Raw genomic sequence first — 27,643 nt, forward strand, 5'->3', positions numbered from 1 at the left:
TTGTTTGTTTATAAACTAAGAAATAGTCTAGCTTCTAGATTGTGATGGTAAAGAGAAGACGTAAAATTATTAGAAATCCCTTAAAATCACCAAATTTAATATTGAAAAAAATGAATCTGGATTGTTTTATTACATTTTCAATATGAATAAGTATTTCTTATTCATTATAATGAGATTTCTTTCAGACAGGCCTCTAACCCATTTCAAGTAACAGTGCTGCAAGAAATGCATGCAAAAATATTATTATTAATAAAAATTTTAAAGTTTTCAACTCTTTTCAGCAAAGATAGTTTGAGTTGAGTTAATGCTGTGTTTCAGTACCTAAATTCAGGCATGTTCTAGATGTCATATTAGTATGGCGTTATCACCCAAATGCTGTCTTTAATTCCTGTTTAAAACAAATCTGTGAACATAAACCCTCAGACCTTGGGTAAGTTGATTCACCTTTCTGTGCCTCAGTTTCTGCATTTGTTAAATGGCAGTAATAATATCACAGGTTGAGACGATATGTTAATATATGTAAACATGTTCGTGTATATAGAGCAGTAGCTCAGAGCAGGTGCTCAAAAAATGTTAAGTATCATTATTATTAATAACAAGGTGGTGTAGCTTAAGTGAATCTTTAATTTCAGCATTAGACCATTCATACTTCATTTAAAGACCTCCTTTATGGCTCTAGACAATTTTAAAATTAATTTAAAAACACTCAGTTCTCTTGAAACCACAAAAAATTTAAAATTAATTTAAAAACACTCAGTTCTCTTGAAACCACAAAAAATTTAAAAGTCAATATAAGATAGCCATATGTACTGTATTTAAGCTAAGCCAGAGCAGGTTAGGCTAAGGAAGACTGGAACAGGATATTAACTACGGTCGTCAGAGTAAAGTCACACCTGCTGACAAATTCTGAGTTCCATGACAGAGATAGATGAAAGAGTATAATTTGCTATAATGAAGCAGAGCTTTCACTACTAACGTGGAGGGGAAAAAATGGCAATTCCTGAAGAAAGGATTATGGCTAGATAATGTATCTATGTGACCCATGGATTAGAATAGTTTGGAGTAACATTTTATACATTAATTTTCTAGTTAACACTTCTTTTTTTTAAAAAATATCTTTAATGGAGTATAATTGCTTTACAATGGTGTGTTAGATTCTGCTTAATAACAAAGTGAATCAGCTATACATATAAATATATCCCCATATCTCCTCCCTCTTGCTTCTCCCTCCCACCCTCCCTATCCCACCCCTCTAGATGGTCACAAAGCACAGAGCTGATCTCCCTGTGCTATGTGGCTGCTTCCCACTAGCTATCTATTTTACATTTGGTAGTGTATATATGTCCATGCCACTCTCTCACTTCGTCCCAGCTTACCCTTCCCCCTTAAGTCCATTCTCTCGTCTGCATCTTTATTCCTGTCCTGCCCCTAGGTTCTTCAGAACTTTTTTTTTTTTTAGATTCCATATATATATGTTAGCATACGGTATTTGTTTCTCTCTTTCTGACTTACTTCACTCTGTATGACAGACTCTAGGTCCATCAACCTCTCACCACAAATAACTCAATTTCGTTTTTTTTATGGCTGAGTAATATTCCATTGTATATATGTGCCACATCTTCTTTATCCATTCATCTGTCGATGGACACTTAGGTTGCTTCCATGTCCTGGCTATTGTAAACAGAGCTTCAATGAACATTGTGGTACATGACTCTTTTTGAATTATGGTTTTCTCAGGGTATATGCCCAGTAGTGGGATTGTTGGGTCATATGGTAGTTCTATTTTTAGTCTTTTTAAGGAACCTCCATACTGTTCTCCATAGTGGCTGTATCAATTTACATTCCCACCAACAGTGCAAGAGGGTTCCCTTTTCTCCACACCCTCTCCAGCATTTATTGTTTGTAGATTTTTTGATGATGGTCATTCTGACTGGTGTGAGGTGATACCTCATTGTAGTTTTTTTTTTTTTTTTTTAAAGCTCATTTTTTTTTTTTTTTTTAATTTATTTTTTTCTGTGCTGGGTCTTCGTTTCTGTGTGAGGGCTTTCTCTAGTTGTGGCAAGCGGGGGCCACTCTTCATCACAGTGCGCGGGCCTCTCACTATCGCGGCCTCTCTTGTTGCGGAGCACAGGCTCCAGATGCGCAGGCTCAGCAATTGCGGCTCATGGGCCCAGCCACTCCGCGGCATGTGGGATCTTCCTAGACCAGGGCTCGAACCCGCGTCCCCTGCATTGGCAGGCGGACTCTCAACCACTGCACCACCAGGGAAGCCCCTCATTGTAGTTTTGATTTGCATTTCTCTAATGATTAGTGATGTTGAGCATCCTTTCATGTGTTTGATGGCAATCTGTATATCTCCTTTGGAGAAATGTCTCTTTAGGTCTTCTGCCCATTTTTGGATTGGGTTGTTTGTTTTCTTGATATTGAGCTGCTTGTAAATATTGGAGATTAATCCTTTGTCAGTTGCTTCATTTGCAAATATTTTCTCCCATTCTGAGGGTTGTCTTTTCATCTTGTTTATGATTTCCTTTGCTGTGCAAAAGCTTTTAAGTTTCATTATGTGCCATTTGTTTATTTTTCTTTTTTATTTCCATTTCTCTAGGAGATGGGTGAAAAAATATCTAGCTGTGAATCATGTCATAGAGTGTTCTGCCTATGTTTTCCTCTAAGAGTTTTATAGTGTCTGGCCTTACATTTAGGTCTTTAATCCATTTTGAATTTATTTTGTGTATGGTGTTAGGGAGTATTCTAATTTCATTCTTTTACATGTAGCTGTCCAGTTTTCCCAGCACCACTTATTGAAGAGGCTGTCTTTTCTCCATTGTATATTCTTGCCTCTTTTATCAAAAATAGGGTGACCATATGTGCGTGGGTTTATCTCTGGGCTTTCTCTCCTGTTCCATTGATCTATATTGCTGTTTTTGTGCCAGTACCATACTGTCTTGATTACTTTAGTTTTGTAGTATAGTTTGAGGTCAGGAAGCCTGATTCCTCCAGCTCTGTTTTTCTTTCTCAAGATTGCTTTGGCTATTCGTGGTCTTTTGTGTTTCCATACAAATTGTAAAATTTTTTGTTCTAGTTCTGTGAAAAATGCCAGTGGTAGTTTGATAGCGATTGCACTGAATCTGGAGATTGCTTTGGGCAGTATAGTCATTTTCACAATTTTGATTCTTCCATTCCAAGAACATGGTATATCTCTCCATCTGTTTGTATCAACTTTAATTTCTTTCATCAGTGTCTTGTAGTTTTCTGCATACAGGTCTTTTGTCTCCTTAGGTAGGTTTATTCCTAGGTATTTTATTCCCTTTGTTACAGTGGTAAATGGGAGTGTTTCCTTAATTTCTATTTCATATTTTTCACCATTAGTGTATAGGAATGCAAGAGATTTCTGTGCATTAATTTTGTATCATGTTACTTTACCAGATTCATTGGTTAGCTCTAGTAGTTTTCTGGTAGCATCTTTAGGATTCTCTATGTATAGTATCATGTCATCTGCAAACAGTGACAGCTTTACTTCTTCTTTTCCGATTTGGATTCCTTTTTTTTTCTTTTTCTTCTCTGATTGCTGTGGCTAAAACTTCCAAAACTGTGTTAAATAATCGTGGTGAGAGTGGACAACCCTGTCTTGTTCCTGATCTTAGAGGAAATGGTTTCAGTTTTTAAACATTGAGAATGATGTTGGCTGTGGGTTTGGCATATATGGCCTTTATTATGTTGAGGTAAGTTCCCTCTATGCCTACTTCCTGGAGTGTTTTTATCATAAATGGGTGTTGAATTTTGTCAAAAGCTTTTTCTGCATCTATTGAGATGATCCTATGGTTTTTCTCCTTCAGTTTTTTAATATGGTTTATCACACTGATTGATTTGCATATACTGAAGAATCCTTGCATTCCTGGGATAAATCCCACTTGATCATGGTGTAGTATCCTTTTAATGTGCTGTTGGATTCTGTTTGCTAATATTTTGTTGAGGATTTTTGCATCTATGTTCATCAGTGATATTGGCTTGTAGTTTCCTTCTTTTTGACATCTTTGTCTGGTTTTGGTATCAGGGTGATGATGGGTTCGTAGAACGTGTTTGGGAGTGTTCCTCCCTCTGCTATATTTCCTTCTATACACATTTTATTTACATCTCTTGAAAATCTCTCTCAAACCTATCAATTTCCTGAGTTAAGTATAATAAATCTAATTCACTTATTTCTCAGGTGATCATGAGTTTTAAGTAAAATTTTGGTGCCAATATAATAAAAATGAATTGCCATTGTAAAACACATGATAGGAAATAATATTTGTTAGATAAACAATTATCATAATTATCCTTAAAAGGTTTGTCTTTAACAGACATACAATTGTTAAGTGAATTATTAAATCCATAAAATGACACAAATACTTTTCAATTTTATTTTCTATAATTCTATTATAATTTTTCTAATTTATTAAATTGATAATAAATATAAATGAGTAACTAGTCTGAGTAAAGCAAAGTACTAGGTACTGAGTTATAAGTGAGAAACACTAGCATGGCCTAATGATCTAATGGGAAGAGAAATCTTACATAGTAACATCTATACATGTTATCTGAGGCAGTAGGAAACCACTGAAAAGCTATATCCAGGAGAGATACATGGTTAGTCTCTTAAACATAACACTATAATATTAAAAAATGGACTACAGGACACAAGAATGAATTGCAGAAAATGTAGAAGCAGTTTCAGAGACAATGTAACATTGCAGGTAAGAAGATGAAAACTATAGACTAGGATTGTGGCAATGGTAGACAGAGAAAGGAAGAAAGACTTCCTACAGGAACTTGTGGTTTACTGGATGTAGAAGAATAAAGGTGTGGGAAGATTCAAAGATAAAACCCTGGTTTCTGGGCTAAACAATTGAGTGAATGGCTGGGTTATTTTCTGTCACAGAGGACACTAGGATAGGAGCAGGTTCTTGGGTGAATTTTGATTTAGGTTTTGGACTTTCTCTTAGAGGTTAAAAAAAAATTCAAAGTGGAGACACTGAGCAGATAATAATAAGAATGGTCTAGTTTGGAGTCACTGGCATATAGATGGTAATTTAAACCACAGGAGGTATGAAATAACTTACAAGAGGAAAATAATTGAGAAGAAAAGAAGCTCTGACAAGGGTCAGGTAGAAAATGAGTAATAGACAAAAGAGTCTTGAGAAACAGCTAACAAAGAACTCAGAGAGCACAGTGTCACAGAGAACCAAAGTAGGACACAGCAAGAAATTTTAAAATAAGAAGGATAGTGAATGAACAGACTCAAATTTTGCAGAGAGATAAAACAGAGACTGATAAACATCAGTTGAATTTACTCATTAGTAAACTTAATGAAAGTTGTTCTGGAGAAATGATGAAAGAAGTTTGCAATTATTCAAAGAAGTTTTGGGGAAAAGACAAAAGGATCTAGCCAACCTATAAGATGATTGGTTATGGAGAGAAGAAAGAAGTTAAGACTGTATCTAGGGATGGAATAACTGCTGATCACGAAGAGACTTTTAAGATAATAAAAAGACTTTAGCATATTAGCATGCTGATAGATGACTGAATACTGAGGGAGATAATGCTGCTGTCGGCAAGTGGATTTTCAGTAGGAAAAGGAGTCCAAAGGGGAATATTGTCTTTGGATTGATTCATGAAACTCCTGTCATAATTGAAGTGGACTTATTTTTCTATCACAGGAGTTTCATGAATGTCTCTGAAGTCAATACTCCCCCTCGGACTTTAATATTGTGAGCCCCGATGGAGTTTTATATTACTCATGGAATTATTTCATTTGCTAAGGAGAAACTTCATAACAATTGTTTGTATTTACTCAACATATTTCTTTCTTGCAAGTTCTTTTATTTCTAATTAAAGTTTTTTTTGTTTCCTTGTATGCTTTTTCTAGGAAAATTCCTATCATCTTTTATAATATCATCTAGGAGATATTTGGAACAGAGTCAACCCTCTCAGTTACATAAAATAAAGAATGGCATATTGTTGGAAAACAGATCTAAATCCCAGTGAATCACATGAAAAGCAGCAAAAGCACCAAGAATTTCACTATGTAAATCAACCTCTTTTTCCTAGCCATACCAGTCTGGGTTTTGATCATGTAGTAGATGAGATCAGTAATAAAATCCCACTCTATCAGAGAGAAATTGAAGAAAATACCATTTTTGTGCCCAGTGCACCACACTGGGACTCAAAAAGGCATTCATTAGATGAAGCAGACCAAATATCCTTGAATGAATTCACTTCTAAAAGCACAGAACTCTCCTGTCACCAAGTTAATAAAACAGGAGTAATTGGTTTTAGGCATTCCATGCTACCAAATCCTCAAAACATAAATAAAGAAAGCTTTTGGGGAAACCCCAGAGGAAAATACCACGGTGCTGATGATTACGGATTCAATATTTTACCTCCATCATCCACTAGTGTGGATGAAATTAATTCACAGAGTGAACTGGATAACTACCATATAGGATTTGAATGTAGCATTCCTCCTATATATCCATCCTTCTCAACTGACTTGATGCCAAAAGAAGAAAATAAAAGCAGTAGAAATATGAACATTGTGGAACCATCTCTGATGCTCTTCAAAGGTTCTTTTCTACCCAGGACCTGGGAAAGTACATGGCCAAAGAACAAAGAGGTATGTGTCATATATGTCAACTTAAAAATACGAATCTGAAAGAATCATTCAATAATGTGCTGGGTTAATTTGGTAATGAGAGTAACTAATCTTAATTAGGGGAATGTATTAATATTATTAATACTTTTGGGGAAAAAAAAACTTATTCACAAATTCCGTGTTCCTGAATTAATGATTTTTTCTAAAGAAAGAGAAAATTTTTTATAATATTTTTAAAGTTCTGGTTTCATTAAAACTAAATAAAATGTTATAGTATTTACATTTTGTTAGATAAAAATATCATAGTTGGAGGTTTAAATGATAGTATTTTCTATTCTTATTTTGTCGTTATGCACACAGAAACATACATACATTTCATTACATTTATATTGTGAGTTATATTACCATGAATTAAAACTTCATATCATTATTGGTAGGAAAAATGTCCCTTTACTCAGAGGCTACTAAATTATACTGTTGGCAGGCAACTTCTTTTGGGAACATTCCAAGAGTAGGAAATTAAGTAATCATTGTGCAATTCATCCTGATGGTTTCATTAGTAGTTTTCCAATCATTTAGTAACCACAGAGGTTCTTGTATAATATTTGAACATTTCTCTGCTTATACGGAGTCTAAACACAAGTGAAACCAGAATTAAACAGTAAAATGATGAAACATTATTTCAGCTGTAATTTACAGGGTTAGACAAGAGGATTTTTCATTTATTCAACAACTATTTATCATATTCTTAAACTATATATGATTAGGCATAACAAATGCAAAGAAGAAAATGCATAATACCTGATTTCAGTTATAGCATATTGCTTAAATTAACCTGTAAACCAATAATGGCAACACAGTAAAGTAATAGAGAGGATGAGTTCATAAGAGAAGAAACAACTAATTGTGTCTGAGCCACTTGCAGAAGAGGTAATACCTCAAATGATCTGAATTAAAAGTGCATGAATTTTAGGAACATTTACTTCTGATCATGACAATGTAACAAGTACTAAACTTTCCCTTACCACTGAAAACAACTATGAAATCAGACAAAATCTATGAAGCAACTGATTTCAGGATTGAACAACAGCCAGTATAGACATCAATCCTTAAGAGAAGGGAAACACCAAAGTGTTGTTATGATCATCCTGGTGTCTTCAGGGCTCTTTCCTGCTGCTAGGCAGACTAGTGGAGCCCAATTTGAGCAGCAGTATCACTAAACTGAGGAGGCAGAGACTGCAGTTCCGGGCTGCAAAGGAAGCTGTAATTCGTAGGGCAGACCGCAGAAGGAACTATGCAATGTGTGGGAGTCAGGAGTCTATGCGAGATTTACTGCAGATTGTTGGCCAAGAGGTTGTGTTCACCACACACAAGTAGAAGTTATGCAGTGCCAAAGTCCTGACCCAGCAAGAGAAGACACTGAGCTGAGAACTTCAGGCATTCATTTGAGATCACACAAAGCTATCTCTTAAGAGTAAAAATTGTGCTCTAAAGTAAATGTTCTACCTATTAACTTACATGTGGCCCCACAAAAAAATAAAATCGAGGCTGACAAGACCAAAACGATCTTAACTGCCTGCCTACCAGAGAAAAATTGCACTTTGTAAAAACAATTCCTAATGTGTCATCTACAATATCCAACATTTAATAACAAATGCACGGATGCATAAAGAACAGGGAATTCTGAACCATAATCAAGAAAATAACCCAGTGAATAGAGATTCTGTGATAGAACAGATGTTGGAATTAACAGATGGGGACTTTAAGGAGATTATTAAAAGGATGTTCAAGAAGATGAAGTAAAGATGAACATAATGAGTAGACAAATGAGGAATCTCAGAAGGAAATTAGAAACTATGAAAAAACAAACAAAGACTAATGGAAAATTTAGTAATATAAATATATTATCTGTAGTTAAAAAGTCACTGGGTGTGCTTAAAAACAGATATAAGATGACAGGGGAAAAACAGTACTTGAAAGAAAAAGAATAGGGCTTCCCTGGTGGTGCAGTGATTAAGAATCCACCTGCCAATGCAGGGGACACAGGTTCAAGCCCTGGTCTGGGAAGATCCCACATGCCACGGAACAACTAAACCCATGTGCCACAACTACTGAGCCTATGCGCCACAACTACTGAAGTCCGTGCACCTAGAGCCCGTGCTCCACAAGAGAAGCCACCGCAATGAGAAGCCCACACACTGCAACAAAGAGTAGCCCCCGCTCGCCACAACTAGAGAAAGCCCGCACGCAGCAATGAAGACCCAATGCAGCCAAAAATAAATATAAATACAATAAATAAACTTATTAAAAAAAGAGAGAAAAAAAGAAAAAGAATAGAAATTACCCAAACTGAAGAAGAGAAAATAAAAGAATTATATAAAATTGAGCAGGGACTAAGAAACTTAGGAGATAAGGAGCCTAATATATGGATAATTTTGGAATGCTAGCAGGATAGGAAAGGAAAGAGAGAAAAATTCATTTGAAGAAATAATGCTCTGAAATTTTCTCCAACTCTTGTATAAAGTATCAAATTACAGATTTAAGAAACTCAATAAATCCCAAACAGAATAAATGCAAAGACAACCACATGTAGACATGTTATACTCAAACATATGAAGACCAAAGTTGAAAAGAACATCATAAAAGGTGGCAGAAAAGGGGAAAAAAATTTCATGCAGTGGAACAACAATCTGAATTAAAGCATTATCTCATCAGAAACGATGGAAGCCAGATGACAGTGGAATAGCATTTTTAAAGCTCTATAAAAAAAGAAAAGAATCCATACTTCTATAACTCATTGAGTACATGCTTGAAAATTTAAAATAAATATATTATCATATAAACAAATGTTGAGAGAAATCAGCCAGCTCACATGCACACAAAAAAAACTGAAGTCAGTCTTTGGATGCAAAGAAAATGACACCAGATGGAATCTAGAAAGGAAAAAAGAGCAGCAAAAATGGTAAATATGTTAGTAAATATGAAAAACTACTTTTATCTTAATTTTTTGAAAGACAGCTGACTGTTTAAAGCAAAAAAAACAGCATTTCATTGTCAGAGTTGTTGTATATGTAAACAAAAGATAAAAGACAATAAGAGAATAGAAGATGAAGGGAGGGTAAATGTTATCTGCTATTGGAAATTCTTAAATTTTAAATGCAGTGGCACAATATTAACTCTAAGTAAACTGTGAAATATTTACGATGCATATTGTAAGTTCTAAGCTAGTATAATCACTAAAAATATAGTACAAAGAAGAAAAACTAAAAATCCAACAGAGAAATTAAATAAAACAGGATAAAAAATCAAACTGCAAAAATCAGGGAAGGAGAAATAGAAGAACAAAATAAAACAGAAGAAACAACTAGAAGCACACATGAACATGGCAGTCTTAAATCTAACAATACCCATAAATATACTAAATATATTCCAAATAAAAGGGAGAAACTGACAAACTAGATAAAAAAGAAAGGCTTTATTTTTTACAAGAGTCAAATTTGAAAAACAAAGGCACAGACAGGTTGAAAGTTTAAAAAAAGTAAAAATATTTAACATTCAACCAGCAAAACAAATCTGTGTGTGGTTATTAATATCAGAAAATGAAGCTTAAGGCAGGGTATTATTAGAGAAAGAAAAGGGTCATTTCATAATAATAAAACAGTCAATCAGGAAGACTTAATAAATTTAAATGTAGATGTACCTAATAATGGCTCCAAAATACATAAAGCAAAATTATTTCTTTAACTGAGCCGTTTATGGATTTATTCACAAGAAGTGAAGCACATGTCCAAAACACACTTGTATATGAAAATTAATAGTTTTCTTTACAATACCCCAAAACTACAAACAACACAACTGTTTATCAACAGGAAGACAGATAAACAAACTATGGAATATTCATGCAATAGAATACTACTAATAGGCAATAAAAAAAGATGAACTATTGATACATATGACAACATAAATTTTAAAACATATACCATTTAAATGAAAGAAGCCAGGAGCTTCCCTGGTGGCGCAGTGGTTGAGAATCTGCCTGCCAATGCAGGGGACACAGGTTCAAGCTCTGGTCTGGGAAGATCCCACGTGCTGTGGAGCAGCTGGGCCCGTGAGCCACAATTACTGAGCCTGCGCATCTGGAGCCTGTGCTCCGCAACAAGAGAGGCCGCGATAGTGAGAGGCCCGCGCACTGTGATGAAGAGTGGCCCCCGCTTGCCACAACTAGAGAAAGCCCTCGCACAGAAACGAAGACCCAACAAAGCCATAAAATAAATTAAAAAAAATAAAAATTAAATAAAATAAATGAAAGAAGCCAGAAACAAAAGAGCACATTCATTAATCTATGGTGATAGAAATCTGAATTAACAGTTACCAAATAGATGTTCAGATTGACAGAAGGAGATATGGGGGAACTTTCTAAAGTGATAGAAATGTTCTATATTTTTTGATTGGATATTAATATTCACAGTTGCATATATTCCTCAAAACTCAAATTATATATTTAAAATTTATGTATTTTTCCATATGTATTGCTTCAGTAAATTTTTTAAAAATAAAATTAAAAACATAATGGCTTTTTAAAACAAAATAAAAATTTTAGAATTGTATTAATCTTTTCTCCACACCAAGCTATTTTAATTTAACAGTTTTTATTTTAAGCTGACAGGTTGTTCCATTCAGCTGGTTGAGGTACCTGAGGGCAGTAATAGAAGTCTGGCCTCCTTTTGCAACAAAGTAAAAAAGTAAGTGTTGCTATTCCATTAAACTTAGAAATTTCTGTACCTGCATAAATTTGTCTATTTTAACATCGCTGAACTGATTAATCTTGCATATAAAATGTTAAAGCTCTATAATTTTTTAACAGAAGTATAAAGTTATGACAAATTAGTTCTTAATCAACTTCTGGTATTGCTTTTGTTGTTTATAGTCAAATAAATTTTCCCCCTGAAAATTTGGCTACAGACGAATGTTTTATAATTTCAGTCTTGCCCTTGCTGTTTGTTGATAGCTTAGTTTGCAGTGAATTAATTTCTCATTTAATGGCACATAAGTGACTGACTTATTTGGCTCTGTCCCAAATTAGCACAGATTTATCCTTCTTACCTGGGATATACTATTTAGAATGATGAGAGTACCTTCTGCTTAATAACTCAATCTTACCCTGAATGGGCTGCCAGAATGTTGAACAAGTGCATGGGTGTTTGTCCACTGAAAAACAAATTTGATCACAAGGGGATCCCAGATCCCAGATCCGCTTTTTGCTAATCTAAAAAAAGAACTTATAAAGGTAGATGCCTCTTTTTTAAAGACCAATCTCTTATTATCAATTAAAATTTATATAATGCCATCTCTTCTATTGCTAAGATTCCTGAAAATTTTGAAAAATTAATGCACTTACATTTTAGTTATCTTGATTTTTATCCTTTTTTGGCTGTTTTAAATATACTAAATATACATATAAATAAACATTAGCTTATTTATCAGCTATAGCAGTGGCCTGCTAAAGAATCATTTGGGATTAAAGATTTGAATCATTTATTTAATCACTACCTTAAAAGGCTATCTGAATGCCTAATAACTAGTCAATGCATGACAGATATTCAAATGAAGAACAAGCAAGCAAACAAAAAAGCAAAGTCAAGTTAAAAAACTTGTCACCACATTGGAAGAACCGAAAGGCACACATACAAAATACAAAACAAAGCAGTTCAAATCCATGAACCTATATTCAATCTTTAATTAATTTCTTGCTCCAGTTCACAGAAGAATATTTTAAATGGCACTTTGGATTCCTAATTAGGATCTTTACAGATATAAATATTGATTCTGTCAGGAATGAGCTACCCACTGTAACAACCTGACAAGCATTGCCAGGAACTTGACACTTTAAATCTAAGATGTGATAATTTCTACCCTCTAAGTGTAAGAAATAGCTCTCTCAATATCACAAGGTAATACCTGGTATAGCTCCATCAAAAAACACTTATTATTAGTCTCTCCCATCACTTTTTTTTTTCAAGAGAATATAATATTCTTTGATGAAATCTTCTTGTGAATGCAATAGTGACATGAAAATATTTTATGTGATGGTTTGTCAGTAGCTCATGGTACATTTTAAAATTCTTAAATGGAATTTTTTTCCAATGGTTTCTTTCAAAGTAACCATGAGTACTAAAAAAGGCAACCAAACAACAATAAACTTTAAAGTAGTAAAAAGAAGATAAGGGTTATATTTACACATTTTTTTGGTTTTCTATAATTTTTGTTGACAAATACTCATATAAAGATAATTAAATTTATATATGCATAATTATTTTGTACACAAACACACTATTCACTCAATAGCAAATATCTTTGAGGAACTAATATGTGCTAGGTGCTATCCAAAGCTCTTAATTCAAAAGAAGACAGAACTGAATTTGAAAGCCAAGTTTCTTAAGAGGGTCTCCAAAATTTCTGGAAAGCCATATAGAATGGATTTATATATCCAATTTCATCAGTGTTTTTTTTTTCCTAACATTTAAATAACCTTACCTAATTCCCACCATACACCCTTAGAGAGGCTCTCTAATTTGTGGGATTTGGTTTCTTGTTGTGACATACTTTTAAGGCACATCTCTCAAGAAATATGTCATATTTTTATTAAAAATACAATAAAATGTCATAGCACATGAAAAAAGTTTTTGGCCCACAGTAGATGCTCAGCGAAGGTTTAAGAAAGAATGAGTCATGAATTTACATTTTAAATTTAACTCTCCAAAATGGTAGAAGGTTAAATCATGTATGTATACATTGAGTAGTACCTTATCATATGGTTGAATGCTAGATCATAAAGCTCCTCAATTCAGAACTGGAGTCCAAACCTTTGTTGTAGGGTATAACAAGAAAGAGTGGCCCATACCTTTATCCTAAGCAGTGGTTCTTGAACTGCAGTTCTGGAGCAGCAGTAGTATTGGCTTATCTGGAAAACTGCTAAAAATTGGGGGGGGGGGGGCGGGGGAATCCTCCACATATCTACTGAATCAAAAACTTTGGGGATGGAACCCAGAAAAAAAGGTGATTTTGATACATGCCAGACCCATTGGGCGAATACACACTTTTCCATTTGTGAGGTCCCTCAAGGAGGGGATGTTTTGGTAGAGTTTAAGGGCATAGAGATAGAGCTACTTCAATGGGCCTACACTACTTTAATGCTGCAAAAATAGTTAGAATAAATGCCAAGGATGTAATATATATGATACATTACATAGAATGCATATACAGAATGCATAATTTTTCATTCAGGAAAAGCACTACAAAGTTTAGAGGTCTGCAAAATTAACAAAAAAAGAAAAAACCCTAGGACTTCATATTCATCATCAAAAGCATTTTAAATATCTAGTTACAAATAATTTTATGCTAAATTCTACATGTGGGCATAAAATATGGCTCTACAGGGATCCAGCTGTAATAATATAATGATAATTATGATACATTACATGGATATATTGCTTTACATTCTACAAAAGTCTTTTATATGCCTTTTCTCTCATAAACCTTTAAAGTAGATATAAATATCCTCATTTGTGCAAACAAAGAAACTGGTCATATAACTTGCCTCTGACCATAAAACTACTGAATAAAAGGAGAAGTTATGGGGATATATGTATATGTATAGCTGATTCACTTTGTTATAAAGCAGAAACTAACACACCATTGTAAAGTAATTATATGCCAATAAAGATGTTAAAAAAAATTTTTTAAATTAAAAAAGAGTCAGTATTCAAACTCAAGGCTTCTGACTCCAAGGATAAACTATTTTCCAATTCTCTAACTTTCTGACGCAGTAATTGTTCAGAATGTATAAATGACTTCTGGGCTCAATTATTTACGTAAAAGCCAAAGATTTGTGTAAAACCCCAAATTTAAAGAAAATGGGCTGCCAAGAATGGTATTTACCAATTTGACACAAACAAGAGAATTTATTCATCAATAAATGAATAAATAATAAATGAGTGACTTCTGCCTTGACAAAGGCATGAGCCAAAACCAAGGGGAGGAGTTCATGCTTCAAAAGGCAACGTCAGTGAAGCAAGCAATCACTGTTCAGAGTGAGTTTTCATGTTTTATAAGTGACAATGTATTCTTAATTGCTTCAAATGAAGTGCCCCAGGGAAAACGTAAAGACCAGAGCTTTACAGTTGCTTTTGGTTTAATTGTAATCTTTACCAATCTAGCCTAGCTAATAGCACTATACCACAAATCAGCTGCTGGTTATTTTCATATTTCAAATCTTCTATAGCAAACCCTGCATGAAGTTTCTTATAATCTTGTCCTAAGTATTTTTTCACATATATTTTTCAGAATAAGAGAAACATATCATGCAGCTGACATTAATTCCAATTCGGGGAAGATCTGGAGCACGACTACAGCATTTCCATACAAGTTCTTTTCTAATACTAAGGTTAATATAAATATTTTTACTGATGACTCAACACAACAACTTCATTTTATGCCATATGGTAAGCAATCTTGCAAATAAGTATAAAAATCTGCATAAAGCTGGTATAAGCTGCCTTGAGTCCGCAGACTGAAGTCATTAAAAGAAGCAGTATTAGCTAGTATTTTGCCCTGAAGTGAAGTAAGAGGAAAACAGCTGGAAATCTTTTAACATTTGTTTGGCTATTGTTTTTTAGAACTCTCTTCAGAGCTCACCCCAGGACACCTTATTTTCCTGCTATGAAATAGCAAGTATAGCAAGTTTTTAGCATATTAAAAATAAAAGCTAAATTTCAAAAAGATTCTAGATAAAGACTATATGTAAGTGAAAATGGCTGTTACACAGACTCTGTCTCCACAGTGAGAACTATAATAGCCCTGTACAGCCCAGCATAGTTAGCAGCTCTACTGAATCGGAGTCTCTGGATGGATCCCAGGTACCTGTATTTTATCAAACTCACCAGATGATTCTCATTTCTCTAAAGTTTTAGAATCTCTTTAAAGTTGTTTAATATTTATTTCACTGTTACCATCAACCATTTTGCAAAACAATATTAGTTCTTCACACATTAGTTGCTACCAAGTTTCTACATATCAACTGCTGTTTCTTGACAAATAATGGTCCAATAAATTTTTTTCATTATTATTATTATCACTGTATTTTGCTTTATTTTCTTTCTTACTCTAGCCAAGGCTCCGACTTAGTACAGATGACTGCAAACATAACAATGTTATGTAGGAATATTAGTTAGGACCATCTGGTTTGAAACTAACAGAAACCAACTCCTGCTGATGTAAGCAGAAAAAAAAAATTAAAGATTACAGAGATTTCTTATAGAATTTAAGAGTAGGAATTCAGCAAAGATTTGGGAATAAAACACTGATGTACAGGCAGTCCAAAATTCCTGTATGTCTCTCACCTCATCTCCTCTCTGTATAATTGCTTCTTATGTTTCTCTTGCTTTCTGCTGACTCATTTCCCTTACTTTTCTGCAACACATGGAAAGCTAAGCTCTCAAGCTTAAATGCTATTTGGCCAGCGATCTAAGAAAGAAAGTTCAACCTCCCCATTGGATCTGTTACCAAACTCAGGTTTGGCTGCTCGCTGCTCAAAAACCAATAATCAAGAGGCAAACGTCAATAGAAAGGAAAGGTGTTTTAACCAGAAAAGCCAGCAATCTGGGGAGAAGGTAGACTCATGTTCCAAGACCAACTCCAAAGATTCTGCTCAGCCATGACAGTTCTTAAAGGCAAAAAAGGGGAGGAAGAATCTCAGTGAATCGTGGAGGCAGGAGATTGGGTTATGCATTGTTCTCCATTCTGTGAAGGCAGGCTGACTCTCTCTTCAGATGTTATCTTGCCTGTGTGATGTGCCTGCAGGATTGCTAAGGAGGCCATTGCGGGTAGAGAACTAGTCATTCTTTAACTACTTAATTCTTTATCTTACTTCTTTTTATCTAGGAAAAGAATCAACAGGTTAATTAAGTTCTTTCAAGGTTAGAGGGGAATAGAAATGGGCAAACAGGAAAGGGGCAGAAGAGCTGCTTTCAGATCCACTTTCAAATTTCTAAAACCAGAGTTCTGATTGCACAGCCAAGATCAATAGTGCTGTACCTTGATGCAATCAGAATGGCATCTGGGTTATGTTGACTTCAGTTGCTGGAGAAGAGGAAATAATTATGAACGAGGGAGACCACTCCTAATCTTCCAATTTATAATATTTAATTTCCAATATTAGATTTGGCAAAACAGAGGCCATTTTTGACTTTTATAAGAAGTTTCAGTAAAGTGATTAGGTCATTGTGTTTAGTGTTAGAGATGTACAGTGGTAAAGAGGATGTCTGTGGCCTCAAAGATAGTAAAAGGGTCTATAAGAAGAAGGGGGAGGAAGGGATGATTAGAGGGGAAGGAGGAAAAAGCAGGGGAGGGGAGAGGACACATTTATGAAAATATACAGAGTAGCATATGCTGCTATTAGGAGGAAAATTTGTCTTCTGCCCATTTAAATTTGAAGAGGGGTTAGGCTGTGACACAACTGACAATAGAGAAATTAACAGGACAAAAGACAAGGTTTCCTTATACATACATGCAGGGGTTACTCAGTAATGAGTAACCTGCTGAAACCCAGAGGTAAAGGTTTACATAAAAAGTTAATGTAAAAGTGTGTGTGAGGAGGGGGGTGTTTAGAGCTTCAGTAAGGAAATACATAGATATCTTTTTACGCTAATGGATGGGCAGTCGGTCTCCTTCCCAAAGTTGCAGGAAACTCTCTCAGAAGAAAGTTGATAGCACCTGTATTAGGGAGTCTTGGCTATAGTCAGATAAGAAAAGTGAAGATAAGTTTTCAAATGTTTTCACTTTAAGATAATCTTTATGCCAAAACTGTGATCCCTTCACCACTTTAAATGAGTGTTTTACTAGTAATATAGGTGTGCTCTAGAGAACAGAAGTCTGAAAAGTATTTCAAGAATGACCAATAAGTTGCTAGAAACTTAAGGAATAATGAAATCTAGATAAGCAAAGAGGAGGAGACAATGAGAGGTTTTCATCCAAAGAGAATTCTGTTTCTCCCAGAGTGAGAAAATAGAATCCTTCTGGAAGAGCAGGTGTTTTGAACAAGGACTTCTCTGTTCTACAGCCTTCAGCTATCACTTCAATGAAGATGATTGCCCTGTCCTTTTTTCCAATTCCAAAGTTACTCTAGAGCCAGTGTCTTTACTTTCAACTACCTTCTAGATTTAGATGACACATAGTTGGAACAGTATTAGGAAGCTGTTTGTGACCTGCAAAGTGGTAGAAGTAGAAGTCAGTTTGCAAGATTAAAGAGTAATTGAGAATGATTTGCAGAAGTTATCTACACTTTAAAGAAATTTGGCAGTAATGAGGAGGTAAAAATAAATAAAATAAATAAATAAATAAGGTACTATATTAAGGGAATAGAATGGAAGAGGAGTGATTTTACTGGAATATTAAATAGAAACAAAACATCCTAAAGAAAAGACAAAAGCATCTTTAGAGTGGAGGGTATTAAATATATAAAAGAGAGGGGCTTTAAATTGCTGGAACTGGAAACCAGTGATGGAAGGATCACATGTGAAGAAGTAAGATGCAGTAAAAAGCAGTGATACTTATGAATCAAGAGGTGTAAAGGGATAGAGAAGGATGCATAAGAAAACTAGATTTAAGGTGTAGAGTAGCATAATTAAAGAATCTCAAATGGGCCTTAGTCTTTTCAGTATGGTAGGCAATATGGTCAACAGATTGAGAAGGATTGTATGAAGTTGGAGACTAGGAGAAACTGGAAAAAGTGTTATATTAGCTGTCAAATTGAAGATACAGGTATAAAGTCTACTTAAAAGAAGCCATAGTACTTGTTGGCTTACAATATGGATGAGAAGTTTAACTCATAGACACTTAATGTTTGGGTTCAAGGAGAAAAATGATAATTCCAGATTTAGACATGCTGAATTTGAAGCAATAATGAGACAACCAAAAAGTAACATGAAGCAAATAGTAGGAGATATCACACCAAAGCACAGGAGAGGAGTAATAGCTAGAAACTGGATTATGGAGTCTTTCATGTAAACCGCAAAGATGACTGTAGTGAAATAATGAATGCATGCATGCCCCAAATAGCACAGGGGACACAGTCCTGGAAACAGAAAAGTCAAATGAATTAAAATAAACTGGTGTCTTTAGAGATATTTTCCTGCCATCTTACATTGGCAATGCTCTCCCCTTCTTGTCAAAGCCTTTATAGTCATGATTTTGCCTGTGGCCATATTTTCTTCTAGCTTCAATTCATACTATTTCAGTTAATATTCCCAAGCAGTAGCATGTCTAATATACTCTCTTCTGTGTCAGGGCATTTCCACAATCTCTAATTCCTATGATGATCTTTACCATTTGTTTCTCCAACCATTTTATTGGTAACAACTTGATCTACCGTAAAACCTACACTTTTAAATCAGACATTATAATACTCTTCAGTTTTGTTCTTCATGGCAAGTCCAACAATATCACTTGCACTATTTTTTATGAGTCAGTCTGTGTCAAAAACCTTTCCCAAACAAAAAGGTGTGGCAGTAAAAGAAGTCACAGCAAATTAAACACATAATTGCCAACAAAACTCAACTCAAATAAATGCAAATGAGTGTTTGCAGTATGCTGTTCAAATCCTCATTAAGGATCATCAGTACAATCTGTTGCACTAACTTTCATTCAAGATCACGTTGAAAGCATGGAGATATAGATAGATAAATAGATAGATAATATATATAACAGATAATTTCCATTATCACATATGATAATAAATGAATCCCATATGATTTATCATTTACAATTAGAAAAATATTTCACAGACAAATATAATCGTACCAAGTCAGCATGGTTCTGGCCACTATTAAATGGCATATGCATGTAAGAGTTTGGTAGGGGGATATTATGGAATGTGAATATGAGAAGGCAACAAACTTTACCCTATAATATGCTGACACTTTGAGTCCCAGAGAAGGTGGAGAAAGAGAGTACATGTTCTTCAAGGTTATTATAACGTTGTCCAAGACAGAACCTGGGGTGATTCCTACACAGGAAAGGAAGAGTGATGAGTTGTGAAAATGTGGAATTATTAAAAGCACAGGCTTTGGAAGATGACAGATTTAGATTCCTGGCTTGCCACTTAGCACTCACTGTGTAATCTTTTTGGCATTTCCCAAATCCCTAAGGGTAATCACAGTAGAATATTTTTTATGCAGAGCTACAATTACCAAAGATTTTAGAATGAGGAATGAAATACCTAGCTCTGTTCGGTTATTTGAAGACAGATTGATCAAAGAAAATGCAAAGAATATTTTTTTTTAAATCTCGAAATCTAACCAGACTAATAAATGAGATGCATCTCATTTTAACTCCTCTTGATGGAGCTAGAAACTTATAATAGTTCATAAAGCATGTATCACTTTTTGTGCTCAAAATCTTTCTCCCAGCCAATATATAATATGGTCTTATTAACATTTTGTTATTCAACTTTGTTTTCAGCTAATTATCTTGTCAAAGACCTAATAGCAGAAATTCTACATTTTTGTGCAAATGACCAGTTATCACCCCAAAATTATCTTCTAAGTGTATGTGGCTATGAAGAATTTTTACAAAAGTAAGTATCTTATTAAGGTAAATTTGGATCATTGTTATAATCTGTATTGAGCAGCACTTTCTTTTCTTTTAAATAGACTTTGTACAAACACTATACTCTTATAATCAATTTTCCTCCCTTTAAGGTGAATTTAAAATGTCATGTCATATTGACAGTCTTATTCTTGGTTTTCTTTTGTATTTTGTGTATTTATGGCAACACGTATTTAAGTAACCCGTAACTAGGGTGACCAACCATCTCAGTTTGCCCAGGACTGAAGCAGCTCCCAGGACATGTGACTTCCAGTTTTGAAATCAAGAGAATCCTGGGCAACCCAAGTTACCTTACTTGTAACAAAGCTTAGTAGGACTGATCACAATTTAAAAAATAAATTCTTTTGTAATAAGTAGTTTTTTTGACTTGGAATAATATTAGCATGTTGATTAACACTGATTTTTCAAAATCACAGAGGGTTTGAGTATTATATTTATAACATTTTCATAAAAGTCTAAGTCTTAAAACACCATCTTCAATTCTTTATTCAGGCAGCTCATTAAAACAATTAGAAAAGTTTGTTCTCATATATGTCAACTGCAAATATTTATTTGATAGAAAACTTACTTAGTGTACCACAATAACTCTTATCCTAAAATTCCTTAAAGACCAACTTTGAAAATATAATACAACTTTAAGAAAGGAAATATTTCTCTCCTGATATTTACATTTCCTCTTTGTGTTTCTACGAGTACCTAAAGATTGACAACAGTCTTATGAAAGTAAAAATGTATTTCTTCTGAGACATCCATCGTTACTGTCATTGTTATTCCACCATGAATGTGCTTGAAAATATCTTGTCGGTAATTTTCTTTTATCGTGTAATGTTAACTATGAGTGACTTTTAAGACTGGTTTTCTCCTTTTTGTGTTCTCAGCTACAACAAAATCATTTCACTCTTTTTTTCTTGTTAGCATAAACGTAATAGATTTCTGAAATGTTTTTATACTCACTTATTTTTATTAAAATTCATTTACATGGGTTTATTAAGTTAGGAAAGTTGCCAAGTATTAGTGTAGATTAATTACAGTCAGTTATTATCTAATGGAAATTGAAGGATATGTACATATCTGGAATTTGCTTACTTTTTAAGAGTAATAGTTTATCAGTATTGATATATATTAATAAGCAGAATATTCATTACTATTCTTTCTAATATCTAAAGGAATATATATTTTATTCAGATTTTTTTTCATTTATTCCTATGTAATTTGTCTTAAAAATATGTTCTTAAAGACTTGGATAATCTGTTCATATTTTTCTGTAGAGGGAACACGGGTAACATGTAATAAGTTAATAATGCAATAAGTAATAATTTAAACTCTAACAGTTACAGTACTACACTTCATCTGACGTACCCAACTAATTTTGATTGCAATGATAATAATAATAATAGTTGTCACTTATGAAGTGCTAATTATTTCCTAGTCTCAAATTGGGTAAACATCTAAGTCTTACAATATATCAATGAGATAGATACTATAATAACCCATTTTACAGATGGGCCATCTGAGGCTTTGTTCAAGGTGACACAACTAGGAAGCTGGTAGGGTCAAGCCTGAACTCAAACCCAGGTTTGGCTGCCTGCATAACCTTGGCTCTTAACTATAAAACAATACTAAAAATCCCGTAAGCAGGATTCAGAAAACAGCAAATGGTTCTTCATGCTGGAGCATGGGGTGGAAATTATACACAGCTGTGCAGGGTTTATAACAGTCCAATTCAACACCTACTAAGCGCACACGTGTGCAAGGGATTTGGTTTATCACTGAGAATACAAAGACGATTTAGATATAATCCTTGCCTTTTTCCTTGGCTAAGGAATTCATAAAGCCATGTCATCAGTTATTACAATGCCCTATTGTGAGTGCAGTATTAGTTTTATTATACACCAACTACCTGTAGATCAAAGAGAGAAGGATTAACAGCAAGAATAAGGAAATGGTGCAAAGGAAAGTCAATGACCAATATGTATTTAAACTAAATACTGAGGAAAGAAATAAGTACTTAATAGCTTAAATGTTAATGTTAATAGCTTTAGAACATATAAAATGTGCATAGATTACAAAAAAATAATTATCAAGATTAAAAAACAGGCTAAGAACGTGAATAGCAATTCAGTGGTCAAGAAATTACTTAAAGAGTTTAACGACAAACATGCAGTTAAAACAATGAGATGCCATCTTTGCCTATCAAATTGTTAAAATATTTATTATGATGAAATTCAGTGGGGAAATGGACAAAATCCAAACAGCTGCTAGCAATTTAAACTGATATAGCATTCTCTAAAGGGAATTTTGTCAAAAATGTGTCAGAAGTCTATAGAAATGTGTTGAAAACATATATGTGTTTCAGCAATTCTGCTTCTACAAATATTTCTAAGAAACAATCATAATTATACAAAAAGACTTAAATACAAAATTCTACATTCACCATAGCATAATTTCTAATACTAACAAAAAAACTAACTCTCCAATAGTACTCAAAAATAGTGGTAAAATTGTGAACATAATTTCATTATAATATGCCATAGAATTTATAAATTAATAAAAATACAATATCATATATCTTGATATGAAAACAAGTATCATAGTTTTTAAGGGTGACAAGATATATTTTCAAACCACATTTTAATATATTAATATTTGTTAAAATAAGTATATTACTATTTGGAAAAGAAATAAAAATCCTATACATGAAAATGTAATCCTATACACTAAATGAAATCCTATACACTAAAATGTTGGAGTAGCCACTCCTTGAAAAAGAACTACAATACAGATAATATTTATTCACTTCTTTTTTTACTTACAAAATGTCTACAATAAACATGTCTTTTTTTGCTATCAGGAGATTAAGGAAATAAATTATTTTGGAGGATGGGAGAAGCATTTAAGTGATCATATGAACAGTAATGTATGCTTAAAAAGAGTTAAAAACTCGAGTTAGGAGAACATAACTGAACATATGAAAGATGACAGAACTTGTGCTAAAGTAGCAGCAGTGGGGCTAAACAGGAAGTATTAAGTCCCTGGAGTATTAAAACAGTGGAATTAATGGCACTTGGCAACTAAATATGTGATGTCAACTGAAATAAAAACGCACAACGTGAAAGCTGTGCATTACAATTTTTGGGGGGGGGGGACTTGATGAGGACTATAGCCTCTCAGCTATCTCTGAGGAACTGCTCTGAAGAGTTATGGTGGAGAGATCAGCTTATATGTGATTTTGGAGAAGGGGTACATGCAATCAAACACATCTCAGTAGAAGGTTACTGCTAGTCAGGAGGCACAGATATCTTAGTTAATGATTTTCGTGCATTTCTAAGTATGGAAAGATGCAAGAAACTGGAATCATAAAATTTTCTCCTGAAAATATCTAACTATCTGAAAGCCAGCTCTGCCAGTTTTCCCAGAGCACAGAGTGCCTCATTCCTGATCTCTGCCCTGAACTCCTTTCACGGTGTGGAGGTCGGCAACTGCAGTGGCTAATGACTCAATCGTCGTAGAGCCATGTGGTGAGCAACATTCTTTAGTTGACAGCGGGATTGCCTGGAGGGAGTAGAAGATGATGACTAGTTTTGATGTGAGTTCAGTAACGACGATACAGTTATCAGAGAAATGGAAGTTTGAGGGTATACAATAATTAATCAAGTTTGAAACACATTGAGTATGTGAGTGCCAAGGGTCATCTGTTATTGAGGAAATAGCTCAGATTTTAGGAAATCTGGTGTGGATTAAGGAACTGTTAGCTCTAAGAAGGAATGGAAGTCTTAGAGACAGATGCAGTCACGTAGGGAAAGTGACAAAAGAAAGGATCCTGAGAACATTAACATATAAAAGACGGAAGGAGGAGGAGGAGCAGAAAAAGGAAATTAGAAAAAAGCAATTCAAATTGTAGGACACCTTGGAAAACGTGCCTTTCACAAGAAGGGAAGAGAAAGTTTCAATTACTAAGTAAATAGTGTCAAATTCTTAAAATAAATTAGATGAGGATTGAAAAATCATCATTAAATATGGCAATTACAAAATGAGTTGGTGATTCAAATAAGAACAAGTTTAGTAAAACGGAGGAGAAAAAAGCAAGATTGCAATGAGCTAAGGAGAATGGAAGGTGTTAAACAGAAACACATAAGCAGACTACCCTCTCAGAAGTAATGTGTGGTGATAAAAGCCTGGAGAAAAATGGGGTTTTAGATGCTGAGGAGAATCAGTCTGGAGATCTGGGGAATGTGGATAAGAGAGATTTGAAAATATTCATAAGCTGAAGGGAAAGAACCAATGGAGAGGGAAGTATTGAAGGCAGAGAATATATCAATGGTGAGGAGTTGAGAGAAGATGGGATCAAAAAGACAGATAAAGAAGTTAGCAGTGCCCTGAAGGAGGACCTTTCCTTCCCTGAAAGATCAGCAGGAGTTCAAACAAATATAATTTTTTTTTAATTTTAATAACCATAAAGATAACTATGCATTTGGAAAACTGGATCTCTGATAAAAGCAGGAATGCTTAAGCAAGTTGCATAGAAATGAAAATAATGATATTATAACAATAAAAACAATAAGAAAATCGATTTTACTTATTAAAAGCCTCTTATGGGCTAGAATTTTCACATGTAATACCATCCACTCTCATATAAGAAAGGCATAATTATTCCCATTTTGCATATGGGAAAATTGAGGCTAAAAGAAATTAAATGACTTGCTAAAGGTCATAAAATTGGAAGCAGCAAAGTCAGGATGGCACAGGTTTATCTGACTCTGAAGCCCACAGTCTTTCCACTCTATTACAAAGCCTTCTTTCATGATAAAGGGCCACTTGAAAACAAAAATTACAGGATAACGCTTCATTAAGAATAATGACCATATATTGTGCAATAAACACAATATATGTTGAGCTTATAATTCAACTTATAGCATTTAGGTCAAACTCAAGGAAAAGATACATAACTTACAGAACACTCATTTTCTGACGTGTATAAAATTTTTTAAAACTTTTAATCAGGAAGTGTTTAGAAATGCTTTGACTAAAATAATGTTAAATCATAATCACTGAAGATGGACTTTCTGTTATTTCCAAATTTCTGATTAGGTAAAAATTGACTTTCTTTTTGGTATCTTGAGACAGTTTAAGCAAATGAAGAATATGAAAACAAATCCTTCCCACTATTTGTAACACTACTCTCTAACACCATTGATTTGGCAAAATGAGTTAACCTCCTTTAACTTCAAATTCTTTTCCTCTTAAAAACTGCATTTTTAATATATTTTTCTACTGTAAAAAATAAGCTGTAGGATTATATTTTAGTATTTTTTAATTCCAAGTGTAAAATTTTATTAAGCCTCTACTAGTCCTTTCGTTATATATGGATTGCTATGAGCTCCTGTGAATCATAGTTCTAAATCAATTAAAAATATTATATGGTTGTTAAAATATAATAAACTAAAAAATGGATAAGTATTCCCCCTCCAAAAAAACCCCACTATTACTGTTGTAGAATGATGTAGAAAGATTTTTCATTTTAAACTCCCTTATGTTATCAGAACTATGTTCCTTAACCTGTTTTATGAAGATAGTAATAAATTATATTTATCTACTTTTGCAGTTTCTCATCTACTTTGGATTAGATAAGGGCAAATCCTTAAAATTTAAACTCCTTGGTTTCTTCCAGAAGGTGTATCAGTCTGTTAAAATAGTCACAAAAAAGTAACTACTTGAACTAACCAAGTTTTGAGGAAGTAGCTAAGACCTTTCATCATCAAAATTAAATGTCAATGGTCAGGATACTTTTTCACTACTTTGCTAGTAGTATTTTTGTGATTCTCTATTTTTTAATTTCCTCCTTAAGTCATATTTTGCTATTTTATTGAATTCATCTGTCTTAACCAGGGTTAGTCAAGTAATAAATAAAATCCTGGAACAGGGGGAAATGTAAATAAACAGAAAGATAGATAGACACAAATTACACATAAATCTATATTTATATTGATATGTTAAAACAGTGTTCTCAAACTTTAATTTGTATATGAATCACCTGAGGATCTTGTTAGAAAACAGATTCTGACTCACTTGGTCTGGGATGGGGAGGAGACTGCATTTCTAACAGACTCCTGGGTGATACTCATGCTAATGGTCCATGGTTGACATTTCAAGTAGCAAGATATTACAGACCAGGGATATTAGTGACCTAAGAATTTTGACTCAATGAAAAAATAATTTACACATTTTTTTAATACCAGTACCTTGCACAAATATTGAATTTAATCAACAAAATAAGATGTTATACTTCATAGCATATTTAAAAATTAAGAAAGATAACTTTCTTAGCAAGCCAAAATTCCCCTTTTTAAAGGTCAACTATATTATTTTTACAGCTCATTAAATACTCATTTTAATCTAGTATGACAAACTCTTTCTGTCAATTAAAATATTCCATTCCCACTCTGGCTCTTGCTCTGGCACTCCCTCTCCCTGTTAAACGCTTTTATAAATCCAGTTACTCACTCTAATAACACATCTCCATAACTCTTCTCTAAATGAGAAAGTTCCTGACCTCTTATACCTGGATATCATGCTAGTCTTATGAGGTACTTCAATTACCATCAAAAAGACTTTCATTAAGTATCAGTCTTCTCCTCAAAAACTGCTTTACAAACAGGGTTTTTAAATTATAAGCAAAGAGTAAATGAAAGCATTAGAACTTTATCAGTTTTATCACAGGCTGTTGGCAGCTTAAAACAAAGTTGTGAGCAATATGAAGCACGGATACTGAATCAGCAAATCAGAATAAATTAAACTGAGAAATAATAAAAAATATTAGCATCTTCCATTACATTCCTGGTTTTAGCCCCCAAGTTAACTACCAGGGTAGGAGTGTCCTTGGTAATCCCATTTCCCCAGTTCTCATGACCTTACTGAGTAGACACACCCCCTCGGGCTTATGCAGTGGCAGACATGAGGACAGGGACTGTAACTTCCTGTCTTTTCCATGAGATGCAGCACAGATACAAAGGCCTAGGGACAGAAAGACTGTTTCCTAGAGTGTTCCTGTGTCTGCTCTCTTTCCAGAGAGTAAGAGTAGATGTACCTTCTCCTAGACTCATATATTTATAATACATGAAGTATAATGCTACTTCATAATTTTCTCCTTTATTATCTAAGAGCCTGATATTTACTAGGAGTGCAGGTTTTTCTGTTTCTTACTCCTAATCTATGTGATTTGAGTAATTTCTTTTCTCAAAAGTCTTGCTATAAGTCTTACTTTCTAATTCAACTTAAAAACAATTTTCCTTACCAGCTTCTGTACTGCAGAATAAATAAAATGTACTGCACCTAAAAGCTATACTTGAATAA

The 27,643-nt window shown here is 33.9% G+C and overlaps 1 protein-coding gene across 2 annotated transcripts in view; it reads left to right on the forward strand.

The window, feature by feature from the left end:
• The first annotated feature begins 5,909 nt into the window (after positions 1–5,909).
• Positions 5,910–27,643, forward strand: part of PIK3C2G (phosphatidylinositol-4-phosphate 3-kinase catalytic subunit type 2 gamma) — a 354,208-nt gene continuing 332,474 nt past the window's right edge. For both annotated transcript variants that reach the window (XM_036866811.1, XM_036866810.1), the window contains exons 1-4: positions 5,910–6,652; positions 11,291–11,373; positions 14,975–15,132; positions 20,147–20,261. In XM_036866811.1, coding sequence (XP_036722706.1) covers positions 5,987–6,652; positions 11,291–11,373; positions 14,975–15,132; positions 20,147–20,261 — 1,022 coding nt within the window. In that variant the 5' untranslated portion in view covers positions 5,910–5,986. The remainder of the gene's footprint in view (positions 6,653–11,290; positions 11,374–14,974; positions 15,133–20,146; positions 20,262–27,643) is intronic.

Source organism: Balaenoptera musculus, chromosome 10 (assembly GCF_009873245.2).
Source record: "Balaenoptera musculus isolate JJ_BM4_2016_0621 chromosome 10, mBalMus1.pri.v3, whole genome shotgun sequence".
In the NCBI taxonomy this organism is placed as follows: domain Eukaryota; kingdom Metazoa; phylum Chordata; class Mammalia; order Artiodactyla; family Balaenopteridae; genus Balaenoptera; species Balaenoptera musculus.